The 14917-nt window shown below is 42.2% G+C and overlaps 1 protein-coding gene across 3 annotated transcripts in view; it reads left to right on the forward strand.

Annotated features, from left to right (window-relative positions):
• The window catches only part of ASTN2 (astrotactin 2), a 1009693-nt gene that overhangs the window by 604866 nt on the left and 389910 nt on the right, over positions 1–14917 (forward strand). For all 3 annotated transcript variants that reach the window (XM_033237645.1, XM_033237646.1, XM_033237647.1), the window contains one exon: positions 14299–14465. In XM_033237645.1, the coding sequence (XP_033093536.1) occupies positions 14299–14465 (167 nt within the window). The remainder of the gene's footprint in view (positions 1–14298; positions 14466–14917) is intronic.

The raw sequence follows: 14917 nt of genomic DNA on the forward strand, positions 1-14917 counted from the left end.
CCGCAGGGACCTGTAGCCTTTCTGTCCAAACAACTTGACCTTACTGTTTTAGCCTAGCCCTCATGTCTACGCACAGTGGCTGCCACTGCTTTAATACTGTTAGAGGCCCTAAAAATCACAAACTGTGCTCAACTCTCTACAGTTCTCATAACTTCCAAAATCTATTTTCTTCTCCCAACCATCACTCAGGACAATGCTTATGCTGATAAGTTAGCTAACAAAGCAGCTAGCGTTCCAACTTCTATCCCTCACAGTTTTCCTCCTTCATATCAGCCACTCCCACCTACTCCCCCCGCTGAAATTCCACCTATCAATCTCTTCCCACACAAGGCAAATGGTTCTTAGACCAAGGAAAATATCTCCTTCCAGCCTCACAGACCCATTCTATTCTGTCGTCATTTCATAACCTCTTCCATGTAGGTTACAAGCCGCTAGCCCGTCTCAGAACCTCTCATTTCCTTTCCATCATGGAAATCTGTCCTCAAGGAGATCACTTCTCAGTGTTTCATCTGCTATTCTGCTACCCCTCAGGGATTGTTCAGGCCCCCTCCCTTTCCTACACATCAAGCTGGAGGGTTTGCCCCTGCCCAGGACTGGCAAATTTACTTTGCTCACATGCCCCGAGGCAGAAAACTAAAATATCTCTTAGTCTGGGTAGACACTTTCACTGAATGAGTAGAGACCTTTCCCACAGGGTCTGAGAAGGCCACTGCAGTCATTTCAGACATAATTCCTTGGTTTGGCCTTCCTACCTCTACACAGTCTGATAACGGACCAGCCTTTACTAGTCAAATCACCCAAGCACTTTCTCAGGCTTTTGGTATTCGGTGAAACCTTTATATCTTTTACTGTCCTCAATCTTCAGGAAAGGTAGAATGGGCTAATGGTCTTTTAAAAACACACCTCACCAAGCTCAGTCACCAGCCTAAAAAGGACTAGACAATACTTTTACCACTTTCCCTTCTCAGAATTCAGGCCTGTCCTCGGAATGCTACAGGTTCCAGCCCATTTCAGCTCCTCTGCGGACACTCCTTTTTATTAGGTCCCAGTCTCATTCCGAGCACCAGACCAACTTAGACTGCACCGCAAAAAACTTTAATCCCTACCGTCTTCTGTCTAGTCATACTCTTATTCACCTTCTCAACTACTCATAAATGCCATGCTTGGGTTTACACTGCCGGTTTACACTGTTTCTCCAAGCCATCACAGCTGATGTCTCCTAGTGCTATCCCAAACCGCCACTCTAAATTCCCTCTTAAAGTAAATAAATAATCTTTGCTAGCAAGGCTATGCTGAGCCCCCTTGGGCACTCTCTAATTACATGTCCTAGGTCCTCCCGATTCTTAGTCCTTCAATACCTGTTTTTTCTCCTTCTCTTACCTTGTGTCTGCCATTTAGTTTTTCAATTCATACAAAACCACATCCAGGCCATCACCAATCATTCAATACAACAAATGTTTCTTCTAACGACCCCACAATATCATCCCTTACCACAAAATCTTCCTTTAGCTTAATCTCTCCCACTCTAGGTTCCCACACCGCCCCAATCCTACTTGAAGCAGCCATGAGAAACATCGCCCATTCTCTCTCTCTAACACCCTGCAAAAATTTTTGCAGCCCCAACGTTTCAACATTATTTTATTTTTCTTATTAATATAAGAAGGCAGGAATGTCAGGCCTCTGAGCCCAAGCCAAGCCATCTCATCCCCTGTGACTTGTACATACACGCCCAAATGGCCTGAAGTAACTGAAGAATCACAAAATAGTGTAAATGCCCTGCCTCGCCTTAACCGATGACATTCCACCACAAAAGAAGTGAAAATGGCCAGTCCTTGCCTTAAGTGATGATATTATCTTGTGAAATTCCTTTTCCTGGCTCATCCTGGCTCAAAAAGCTCCCACACTGAGCACCTTGTGACCCCCACTCCTGCCCGCCAGAGAACAACCCCCCTTTGACTGCAATTTTCCTTTACCTACCCAAATCCTATAAAACAGCCCCACCCTTATCTCCCTTCGCTGACTTTCTTTTCGGACTCAGCCCGCCTGCACCCAGGTGAAATAAACAGCCATGTTGCTCACACAAAGCCTGTTTGGTGGTCTCTTCACACGGACGCGCATGACAATAATCACAGGCAGAAGAAGAAAAATCACATCGTCATGTCAATGGATACAAGAACAGCATTTGACAAAATTCGACACCCAAAATGATTTTTAAAACTTCCAAAAAAAAAAAATAGAGGAGAACTTACTCAATTTGATGAAGAACATCAATAAAAGAGCTACAGCTGACATATTTGTGTTGAAAGACTGAATACTTTCTCCAAAAGTTCAGAGACAAGAAAAGGAGATTCACTCTGCCCACTGTTATTCAACATCATGTGGGAAGTTCTGGCCAGTGCAATAACAGGAAAAAAAAAAAAAAAATCAAAAAAGGAAGAAGGCATTCAGATAAGAAAGGAAGAAGTGAGACTATAAGACTGACCCGTTGTCAGATCACACGATTTTTTTAACGTAGAAAATCTCAGGGAATCTACAAAAGAAATTTCTAGAAGTAATTAGTAAGCTTGGCAAGGTCTCAGAATACAAGAAAAATATACAACATAAATTGTATTCCTGTACACTAGCAATGAACATGTGAATGTTTGAAATAAAAAAATACAATACCATTTGCAGTTTCTGAAACATAACAAAATATTCGATGTGAATCTGACAAAATATGTAAAAAATACAATATAATTTGCAATCCCTAAAAACTAATCAAATACTCAGATGCAAATCTGACAAAATACACATGGGCCATGTTTAGCTTTCGCAAAACTTTAAAATACTGGTGAAAGAAATCAAAGAAGATCTAATCACATGGGAAGACATACTGTATTCATGAATTGGATGGCACAACATAATAAAGATGCCCACATGCCTCGAACTGATATAAAGGTTTAATATAATTCCTATCAAAACCTCAGCATGATTTTTATAAGTATAGACAAGTTTTTCTGGAATTTAAATGAAAGGCAGAGGAATTATAATGACCAAAACTTCTTTTGAAAAAGAAGACTAAAGTGGAATAAGTCTGTCTATCCTATTTTTAGGCTAAATTTATGCTTCTTTCACTCCATCCTCATTAACTTTTTATCGTATTATACTTTTATCTTTATTCATAATTGTTTTTTACTCTACAAAATAATCATTTTGTTTGTTTACTTATTAATTATTTATCTCTTCTCTAGAATGTAAATTCTATGAGAGGAAGGTCTTGTGTCTTGTTTACTGCTACATTTTCGGCACCTAAAATATTTCCTTAGCACTGAGTAGGTTGGTGTTTGGTGAATATTTGTTAAATGATCTAAAGAAGGACTTACACATATGGAAAAGAAAAAAAAGCAGCTAATAGTTTCAGTTACCTTTATTTATATTTTTATTTTTATATATTTAGAGGGTACAAGCCGGTCTCTTTCATGCTTACACTGTGTAGTGGTGAAGTTTGAGCTTTTATTATACCCATCACCTGAATAGTGAACATTGTACCCAATCAGTACTTTATTAACCCTCACACTCTTCTCACCCTTCCATTCTCCCACCTTTTGTAGTTTCCAGTGTCTGTCATTGCACTCTGTACGTGCAGGTGTACCCATTGTTTAGCTCCCACTTATAAATGAGAGCATGTCATATTTGACTTTCTGTTTCTGAGTTATTTCACTTATGATAATGGCCTCCAGTTCTATCCATGTTCCTGCAAAAGACATGATTTCATTCTTTTTTATGCCCCAGTAGTATTCCATGGTATGTCTGTGGGTGGGTGGGGAGAAGGGAGGGGTAGGAGTGTATACCACATTTCCTTTATTCAATCAACTCTTGATAGACACTCAGGTTAATTCCATATTTTTGCTATTATGAAATAACACTCATGTTATTATTGTTGCAGTAAACATATGAATGCAGGTTTTCTTCTTTGTTTTTTTTTTTTTTTAAACAGGGTCTCTGTCACCCAGGCTGGAGTGCAGTAGCGTGATCTCGGCTCACTGCGACCTCCACTTCCTGGGTTCAAGTGATTCTCCCACCTCAACCTCCTGAGTGGCTGGGAGTATAGGCATGTGCCACCATGCCTGGCTAATTTTTGTACTTTTAGTAGAGACAAGGTCTCACCATGTTGGCCAGGCTGGTCTCGAACTCCTGGCCTCAAGTGATCCACCTGCCTAGGCCTCCCAAAGTGCTAGGATTACAGTCATGAGCCACCGTGACTGGCCTAATGTAATGATTTTTTCTCTTTGAGTTTATGCCCAATAGTGGGATTGCTGCATTGAATGGTAGTTCTACTTTTAGTTCTTTTAAAAAACCTCCATACTGTCTTCCTTAAAGGTTGTACTAATTTACATTCCTACCAACAGTTTATAAGTGTTCCCTTTTCTCCACAGCCTCACCAGCATCTATTGTTTTTTGACTTTTGAAGAGTAGCCATTCTGACAGGTGTGAAATGGTATCTCACTATGGTTTTGATGTGGATCTCTTTGTTGATTAGTAATGTTGAACATTTTTTCATGTTTGTGGGCCACTCACATGTCTTCTTTTAAGAAGCGTCTGTGCCGGGCGCGGTGGCTCAAGCCTGTAATCCCAGCACTTTGGGAGGCTGAGACGGGCGGATCATGAGGTCAGGAGATCAAGACCATCCTGGCTAGCACGGTGAAACCCCGTCTCTACTAAAAAATACAAAAAACTAGCCGGGCGATTTGGCGGGCGCCTGTGGTCCCAGCTGCTCGGGAGACTGAGGCAGGAGAATGGCATAAACCCAGGAGGCGGAGCTTGCAGTGAGCCGAGATCCGGCCACTTTACTCCAGCCTGGGCGCGAGACTCCGTCTCAAAAAAAAAAAAAAAAAAAAAAAAAAAGAAGCGTCTGTTTATGTCTTTTGCCCACTTTTTAATGGGGTTATTTGTTGTTACTTGTTGAATTGTTTAAGTTCCTTATGGACTCTGGATATGTGACTCTGGATATGCACAATCTGTGAATATTTTCTCCCATTCTGTAGGTTTTTTGTTTACTCTGTAGATGGTTTCTTTTGCTGTGTAGACGCTCTTTAGTTTAATTAGATTCGAGGACTTAGTCACAAATTATTTCCCAAGGCCAATATCCAAAATGGTGTTTTCTAGGTTTTCTTCTAGGATTTTTGTAGTTTCCGGTCTTAATCCATTTTGAGGTTTTTAAAAAATATATGGCGAGAAATATGAGTCCAGTTTCATTCTTCTGTCATGGCTATCCAATTTTTCAGTACCATTTATTCATTAGTGGTATGATTTGGATTTGTGTTCCCACCCAAATTTCATGTTGAATTGCAATCCCCAGTACTGGAGGAGGGGTTTGGTAGGAGGTGATTATATCACGGGGGCAGATTTTGCCCTTGCTGTTCTTGCAATAGTGAGTTCTCATGAGATCTGGTTGTTTAAAAGTGTGTAACACCTCTCATTTTGCTCTTGTCCTCCTGCTCCAGCAATGTGAAGATGTGCCTCTTTCCTCTTTACCTTCCTTCACGATTTTAAGTTTCCTGAGACCTCCCCAGCCATGCTTCCTATACAGCCTCTGGAACCATGAGCCAATTAAACCTCTTATAAATTACCCAGTCTCAGGTATTTCTTTATAACAGTATGATAATGGACTAATACAACTGGAGTATCATTTTACCAGTGTATATTTTTGTTGACTTTGTCAAAGATCATTTGGTTGCAGGTATGTGGCTTTATTTCTGGGTTCTCCATTCTATTCCATTGATCTAAGTGCCTGTTTTTATACCAATACCATGGTTTTGGGGTTACTATGCCTTGTACTAAAATTTGAAGTCAGACAATATGATTTTCTAGCTTTGTTTATTTTGCTTGAGATTGCTTTGGTTATTTGGGTTCTGTTCTGGTTACATATGAATTTTCGGATTTTTTTCTAATGCTTTGAAAAATGATATTGGTAATTTGATAGGGATTGGATTGAATCTGCAGATTGCTTTGGGCAATATAATCCCTTTAACAATATTGATTATCCAATGAGCGTGGGATGTTTTTCCATGTATTTATGTCATCTACAATTTATTTCATCAGTGTTTTGTTATTATTTTTATAGAGATCTTTCACCTCCTCGTTAAATATATTCCTAGGTATTTTATTTTACTTTTGTAGCTATTGTAAATGGATTGCTTTCTTAATTTGATTCTCAGCTTAGGTTTTTTTTTTGGTTTATAGAAATACTACTGATTTCTGCATGTTATTTTTTATCTTGAAACTTGATAGAGTCTTTAGGGATTTTTAGATATAATACACAGCAAACAGGGATAATTTGACTTCTTCTTTTCCAACTTGGATAATTTTTAATTTTTCTTTGTCCTGACTTCTCTGGTGAGAACTTCCAGTGCTATGTTGAATAAGAGTGTTGAAAGGGGACGTCTTTGTCTTGTTCTAATTCTTAGAGGAAATGCTTCCTCCCAGCCCCCGCATAAAATATCGGCTGTGAGTCATGGCCTTTACTATGTTGAGATGTGTATCTTAAATACTTACTCTGTTGAGGATATGTTTTTATCATCAAAGGATGTTGAATTTTATTGAATGCTTTTTTTCTGCATCTATGGAGATTATTGTATGGCTTTTGTCCTGAATTCTGTTTATGTGATGTATCACGTTTATTGATTTGGATATTCAAATCCTCATTACATCACACGGACAAATTCCACCTGATCATGATGTACTATCTTTCTGAGGTGCTGTTGGATTTGATTTGCTAGTATTTTTTTTGGGGGGGAGGGGACGGAGTCTCACTCTGTCACCCAGGCTGAAGTGCAGTGGCCTGACCTTGGCTCACTGCAACCTCCGCCTCTCGGGTTCAAGCAATTCTCCTGCCTCAGCCTCCCGAGTAGCTGGGACTACAGGTGTGCGCCACCATACCCAGCTAATTTTTTTGTATTTTTAGTGGAGACAAGGTTTCGCCATGCTGGCCAGGCTGGTCTTGAACTCCTGACCTCATGATCCGCCTGCCTTGGCCTCCCAAAGTGCTGAAATTACAGGCGTGAGCCACTGTGTCCGGCCTTTTGCTAGTATTTTGTTAAGCAAAATACTGACACCTGTATTCATCAGGATATTAGTGGATAGTTTTCTTTTTTGTTGTTGTTATTTCCTTGTATGGTTTTGGTATCAGGGTGATACTGGCCTGATAGCATGAGGTAGAGAGAATTTCCTCTTCCTCATTTTTTTGGAATTGTTTCAGGAAGATTGGTGTTAGTTCTCCTTGGATGTTTGGTAGAAGTTGGCTGTGAATTCATCCGGTCCTTGGCTTTTTCTGTTGTTGTTGAGAGATATTTTTTATTATCGATTCAATCTCACCGCTCATTATTGGTCTGTTCAGGAGTTCTGTTTCTTCCTGGTTCAATCTCCATAGGTTTTGTGTTGTCAGGAATATATTCATTTTTTCTAAATTCTCTACTTTGTGAACATAATAGTCTTCATAACAGTCTCTGATGATCTTTTGTATTTCCATGGCATCAGTTGTAGTGTCTCTTTTTACATTTCTGGTTGTATTTATTTGAGTCTTTTCTCTTTTCTTGCTAGTGGCTTATCAATTTTGTTTATCATTTCAAAAATTATTTTTTCATTTCATTGCTTTTTGGGTCTATTTCATTTATTTCTGCTCTGATCTTTGTTATATCTTTTGTCCTGCTTACTTTGGGTGTGGTTTGTTCTTGTGTTTCTAGTTCTTTTTTTCTTTTCTTTTCTTTTCTTTCTTTCTTTTTTTTTTTTGAGACAGAGTTTTGCTCTTGTTGCCCAGGCTGGAGTGCAGTGCCGCAATCCTGGCTCACTGCAACCTCTGCCTCCCGGGTTCAAGAGATTCTCCTGCCTCGGCCTCCCAAATAGCTGGGATTCCAGGCATGCACCACCACACCCGGCTAATTTTGTATTTTTAGTAGATATGGGGTTTCTCCATGTTGTTCAGGCTGGTCTTGAACTCCCGACCTCAGGTGATCTGCCCACCTTGGCCTTCCAAAGTGCTGAGATTACAGGCGTGAGCCATGGCTCCCGGCCATATTTCTAGTTTTTTCAGGTGTCATGTTAGGTTGTTAATTTGTGATAATTTTTTGATGTAGGCATTTAATGCTATAAACTTTTCTCTTAGCACTGATTTTGCTAAATAATACATAGTTTGAGATACTGTGTTTTCAGTTTCGTATAGTTGTTAGTTGAGGTTGTGGTGAAGTTAAGCTGGGACCTTGAACACAGAGTGAGCCAGTCTTCACACCTGATGGTGGCAGCAATGGGGTGACTGTGCCTATGTTTAAGCCCCAAAGTAGCTTACTCTAGCTTCAGTGTTAGTAGGTTTTTGAGGGCTAATTCTTGGGCCATTAGTTGGCTTGCTTAGAAGCTAGTAGTGGGAGCAGTGGGCCCAATGTATGGATAGAATTTGGGGCCCCTGGGTAGCTGGTGTAGTGTGGCTGATGACCGTAATGGTGGTTAGAGCCACCCACTGGGACTCAAGCAACCCATGTTGGTCTCACTGGGAGATGCGATGAGTTGGACGGGCTGGTCCCTAGTCTCGCCGTCACCAACAGCGGGATGGTGGGTATTGTCCTGAGTGTGCTTAGGAGAATGTGGTCTACCCTATCACTCTCCCAGCAGGCTGGTGGCTACAACCATGTTACCTCACACTCGGCCCCAAGGCTGGGCACAGTCCAGCATTAAATGCTCAGCATGGTGCCAGCTGTGGGTTGTGACCAGAAAGGATGAGGTCTTTCTCAGGTGAGCCGCATTGGCAAGAAGCTGCAGTAAGTGTGGCCCACTTGAGTCTTGGTCTCACAGCAGCCCCTTGCAGGGCTGTGGCTATTGTCCTAGATATGCATAGGATAGCCTGGTCTTCCTGTCCCTCCTTGACTGGGTAGCAGCTGCAGCCACATCAACCCAAACTCATGCCAATGGTAGGGTGCAGCTCAGCATTAAACTGTCAAAAATGATGCTTTGGGCCTGATACCAGAGAAGGCAGGGTTCATCCCAGGCAAGCAATGTGGGCGAAAAGCTGTGAGAAGTACAGTCCATCCATGTCTCAGTCTCAATAGCAGCCTGCACCAGGGCAGTAAGGAGCTTCCTGGGGATGTGTGGGAGCACCCAGTCTTCCCTCTCCCTCTTTAGAACAGTGCAGCAGCAGCCATATCTGCAGATTCTCAGTATCTTGGCTCTCAAAATAGTGCCCAGCTGTGTCTACTCCAGGTTCAGATGCCTGTGGGATATCATGTGGGTGCTCATTCTGTAGCAATTGTTTTATGCAACTGTTAGGCACTTCATATGTCAGGCCAAAGGCCCCAGTAGGTTGAGGGTTTCCCCACACCCAAGGTATAAAACCCCATTTTGGAGCCCTTGGGAGTTCTCTCTTACTGTTACCCCACATCCAGGAGCCCATTCCAGCTCTCAGTTGGTTTCTGACTCGGCAAACTGCCTCAAAGTCTCTACTTACTTACTCCTGGTGCTTCTCATTTCTTCTCTGATGAATCTTAGCATTCTCTTCTAGACAATCTGTTTGAAATGTGTGTATCTACTTATTATTCTGGTTCCTCTCCATGGAGGAGGTACATCCTACCTGCATCTAGTCAGACATCGTGATTCCTCCCAACTAAGATAGGATTTCTTTTGGGGTTTAGGTTAATTTATCACTTGTTTATATATCCGCATACATTTAGTCTTCATTTATTAGGCGTCTATTATGTACCAGCTCTAAAGCCAGATACGTCGGAAGTGTTTTCTCATACAATCTTCAGAAGTGCCTCCAAGAGAGACATTATTTGCATTTTACAGATGAGGAACCTGAGGCTGTCTCTGAGGTGAGGCACCCTGCCTATATGCTCAGTTTCACAAATGTTTCATTGGAATTCAGGCCTGACTTTAGTCCTCATATTCTTGTCTCCAAACTGGCTCCTCCACTTATAGAAAGAAAAAAGGCCAAAATAGTTTCAAGGACTTGTCCAAGGTCACAAGGCAAGCAAGCGGCAGTGCCTGGTAATGAATTCTAGTCTTTCTCTTCCAGTACGTTAGACGTCTCTTTTCTCTTCCTGTAGGAGCTTCCTTCCTACAGGGTTCCCTTCCTACAAGAGGAGAAAAGACTAAAACCTCCTGGTTTCAATATTCCGTAGTCATTCACATTTGCAGAGTTTGTATTTTCCTAAACACATTTTACCATACTTCTTTATGAGTGTTCTATAACTAACTAGTTCTCTGATAGATGTGTGTATTTATCTCTCAAACCAGATTCTAAGCTCTTTACAAATACCTATAAAACAGCAGAACTACTTGCTGATCACTGCATACATTTATCTGCATACATTAATCTCACTATATTAGTTAGCTATTGCTGTGTAACAAATTATCTCAAAAATCAAGTCACTTAAAACAAAAAGTATTTATTATCCCACAGAATTGTTAAGGGTCAGAAATTCAAGAGCAGCTTAGATGTGTGGTTCTGACCCACCCCTACAAAGTCTCAGTCAAAATGTCAGCTGGGGTTGCCAATATCTGAACAAGCTTGGATTGGGGCTGGATACTTTATAGGCTCACTCATGTTTTGCTGGCAGGCCCCAGCCTTACTGGCTGTTGGCCAGAGGCTTTACTTCCTTGCCAAATGAGACTTTCCATAGGGCTGCTGAAAACATGGCAGCTTGCTTTCACTAGGGCAAGTGATAAGAGAGAGCAAGAAGACAGACAGAGGGAGAGAAAGATCTCTCTTATGATCTACCTTTAGAAGCCACATACCTCCTCTTCTGCCACATATGATTGGTCACATAGACCAATTCTGGTGCAGTGTAGGAGGGGATTACACGAGTCTTAATACCAGAAGGCAGGAGTCACTGGGGAGCATCTTTGAAGCTGGTGACCATACTATTTACCCATCACAGTAATCACGTGAAGATAGGAGACTTTATGTCACTGCCTGAAGGTTATACAACTTATAAGAGTAGTGTGGATTCAGATCCAAAGTTAATATACAGACATACTAAATGTCATTTCTGGCACTCCACCTGTTCATTCAGCAAATAACAAGTACCAACTATATGCCAGATGGCTTAGGGAAAGCCACATGGTCCATACTATTATAACATTTACCTTTTGGTGGAGGAGACAGATTATAAGCAAAAAACCAATTAAACACTAATAATATACAAGTAATCTCAAACGATGGCTAGATCTCATCTGCCCCTACTCATCCTCAAAGGCACAGGGCATGAAGTCTATGACAGAGGAACGAATGATGGTAACTGGTAAACCCACTTCATGTACTTAGAAAGCCTTTCCCACAGGCATGGATCAAATCTTGCCTTTAATTTGCTGTGTGATGTTGGTCAAGTCCCCTTACCTTCCTGACCCTCAGTTTCCCATCAGCAAATCATCTTGGGGAGAGAGACTGTAGGATCTGCAAGTTTGCAAAATGCTTTAACCTGAAGGGAAGTGAGTGTAGTGGACAGAGAAGAACACCAAGCTGGGGCAAGGGAAGCCTGGCTTCATGTTTTCCACTCATGTGCTGAGGAATATGGGATGATGTTCTCTAACTTTCTGGGCCTCAGTTCTAAAGTAAGGAGGTTAGACCAGCTCTAAGCCCTGCCTTGTTCTATCTTCCTAAAACTAGACGTCAGTCAGCCAGTAAATAACAGGACTTCCTACAACTAGATGTCAGTTAGTCAGTAAATGACAGGACTTCTTAAAATTATATGTCAGGCAGTCAGTAAATGACAGGGTGGTGAAGTGGCTTGCCTATTAGTCAGTTAATAGCAACAAAGTTGGGAAGCCTGAGAAGCTCTGCCTCCGTCACCACCAAACTGTGTAACCCTCTCCTCAGCTTCCTCCTCTGCAAAATGGGAATCATGACGGTACCTACCTTGTCTGCTGCAAGAAATTGCTGCAAACTCGGTGGCTTAAGATGATTATCAAGAAATTTGTTCTCTCCCAGTGCTGGAGGCCAGAAATTCAAAATCAAGGTGCTGGCATTTGATTTCCGGTGGTGCTCCTTCTGGAGACTCTAGAGGAGAATCCATGCCTGGCCTCTTTCAGGTTGTGGTAGCAGCAGCATTGATTGGTTTGTGGCCACAATGCACCAATCTCTGTTCTACCCCCATGTCGCCTTCTCCTCTGTGTGTGTAATTTCTTTCTGCCTCTCTGTCATAAGAACATTTGTGATGGCATTTAGGCCAACCTGGAAAACCCAGGAGGGTGTCCTCAAGAGTTTTGACACAATCACATCGGCATAACCTTTACCATAGAAAGTCGCATTCATAGATTCCAAGTTCCAGGGCTTAGGACAGAGACATGCCTTGGGAACCATTATCAGCCTACCCTCTACCTCATGTATTTGCTATAGAGATTAAATAAGTTAAAACAGGTAAAGCACTTAGATAAAACCTGGAGTTTAGTGAACACGTTTAGAAAACAAATGTGGTAGAGAATCATTGGGGCATGGGAAGAACTGAGACCATACCCTGCCCAGGTGTCTTCTGTTACCTGGTAGGAAGATCAGTCATTGTTTTCAACATGCTCCACGAGTCTGCAAACAGACTGAAGCCAGGTCCCAGTACCCGCAAATGGCTCCAAATGACCCTGTGACCAGGTGCCCTCTTGTCTGACGGTGAATGTTCAGAGACAAGCAGGGGCTTCCTCTGAGCTTGTATTAATATGTACAGCACTTCACTCACATGGAAAATTTATTTTTTAAGCACAAAATGCAGCAGTTTTATAACCTCTCTGCAGCTTGACAAAGGCCATTTATAACCTACTTTCTCTGTCAGTCTTCCTGGCGCCAGTCTCAAATGTCTTGAAGAACTCTCGCATGCATTTGTAATTATAGAATCTTCTCAGGCAAAATTTAATTTCCAAGAGGGCTGACCTTTTTTTTTGTTATTGTGGTTTTTGTAAATTAATTTTTATGTGTGTGTTTTATTATTGGTGTTGTTTAGGTGACAGCATGGGAAGCGGAACAGGGAGTTGGCCGGTGGGGGCTCACGGTGGGAAGGCATTTTAATCAGTGATGTCCGGTGATGGATGAGGAAGGCTGGGCTCTGGGTATTAATCTTTGTGGACAAGAAATGCCAGCAGGAGGACTGAAATAAAAACCCAGTGCCTCATTTTCTCATCTGAAGGCAAGAGTGTTGGAACTACTTCTCCATCAGCTGGGATGGAGAAGATGAGCTCAGCCTCATCAAATGATGGAAAACTAAATTAAATCAATAGCCATCTGTCTCCACAGTATATGATTTTCCACTGAAGGAGCGCATAGCAGGTGCCAGACCCACTGACAAGAGCATTCTAGCTGAGGCCATTGAAGGTAGAACTCCTTGGAGTTTGCTTAGGGACCAGAGGATTATGGGGAGGGCTGTGCATATGGCCAAGCAGAGCACTTGGTTGTCTATAAAGGGAGGGCCTTGAATATCAGTTTACGGCAGATTCACATGTTTTAAGATTCATTTACTTATTTAAGCTGGGGAGTGATGCTATTTAGAATGAGCACTCTGTTGGCCATTTAGAGGATGGTTTTGAGAAGGCCTGACTAGAGTCCAGCAGACTGGCTAGGAGCCCTTTCCATGATGTTGTGAGTATGCAGGAATCTCACTTATGGCTCCAGGGACAAGGGTGGAGAAGAAGAGACAAATTCAAGACAGGAAGGAAGGTAATTCACATTTTATGAGTACTAAATTCTGTGCCAAATTCTGAAGTAAGGTATGCACCCCCATGATCCACCTTAAGCTTCACAACTAATCTGTAGTTGTAGATATTGTGCCCATTTATTAGATGAGAACATTGAGGCTCAGAGACAGCAAGTAACTTCTCTGGGTCACGTAGTGAGAAGAGGAAAAGCTGGAAATTAAACTCATACTGGTAGAGGCTTTTAAGTATATATCTGGCAACCTCCCCATGTGACCTTTCTAACAGTAGACCCTATAGGGCAGTAACAGTAGAAGCAATAATGCATATGATCCCAGCAATGTCAATATTAACAGCAGCTGATTTGCTGTGCTGTTGCTGTGTGAGCCAGTGTTCTCAACACTTTGCTGACATTATCACTCTTCATTCTCACAAAGCTATGAGAAGATAGTCACAAAAGTCCCATTTTACAGGTGGGCACGCTGAGGTTCAGAGAAGTAAAGGGACTTGTAGAACTTGTCACAAAGCTATTAACTGACCAAAGGAGACTGAATACCTTTCTATCAATCCCTGACACATGTCTCTTCCAGGAGGGAGGAGAGGGCATGATGGGGCCTACAACCTCCCAAGCCATAACCACCCTGTTGCCCTCTCTCTGAGCAGTGCCCCGAGGACCTGAAACCCATGAAGGATGGCTCTGGCTGCTACGACCACTCCAAAGGCATTGACTGCTCTGATGGTTTTAATGGCGGCTGTGAGCAGCTGTGCCTGCAGCAGACGCTGCCTCTGCCCTACGATGCCACTTCAAGCACCATCTTCATGTTCTGCGGGTGAGTCTGTGTCCCCAAGGCCCAGGTGCCCCATTTACAGAAGTGAGGGATGCATGGGAAAATGATCAGACACTACAACTCAGCAAGGCTGAACCTTGACCTTCGATAGAATGACCTTCCTCCCTCTCCTGTTTTAGCCCAAGAACCAAAAGCCAAAAGTATAACCTTCTGTTTGGGTGGGTTAAAAAAGAAAAAAAATGAGAAAAATAAATATTGGGTTAATAAATATAACCCATGCCCAGGCCTCATCCTAGAGCCAGAAGCTTTTTCCTGCTGAAGCCTCCTGCCCTTCGGAATCTACCTGTATGTCCCTAGTCAGTGCAGTCTGGAGACAAAAGCAGACGTCTTGAAGGTGGTCACAAAGGTTTCAGGTTTAGTGCATAAAAGCACAGGCTAAGCCCTGGCTTCAAGCTCAGTTTCAGCAGGAATGTAACAGTGTGAGTGCAGTGTTC

This window comes from Trachypithecus francoisi, unplaced genomic scaffold (assembly GCF_009764315.1).
Source record: "Trachypithecus francoisi isolate TF-2019V2 unplaced genomic scaffold, Tfra_2.0 Lachesis_group16, whole genome shotgun sequence".
Lineage (NCBI taxonomy): Eukaryota > Metazoa > Chordata > Mammalia > Primates > Cercopithecidae > Trachypithecus > Trachypithecus francoisi.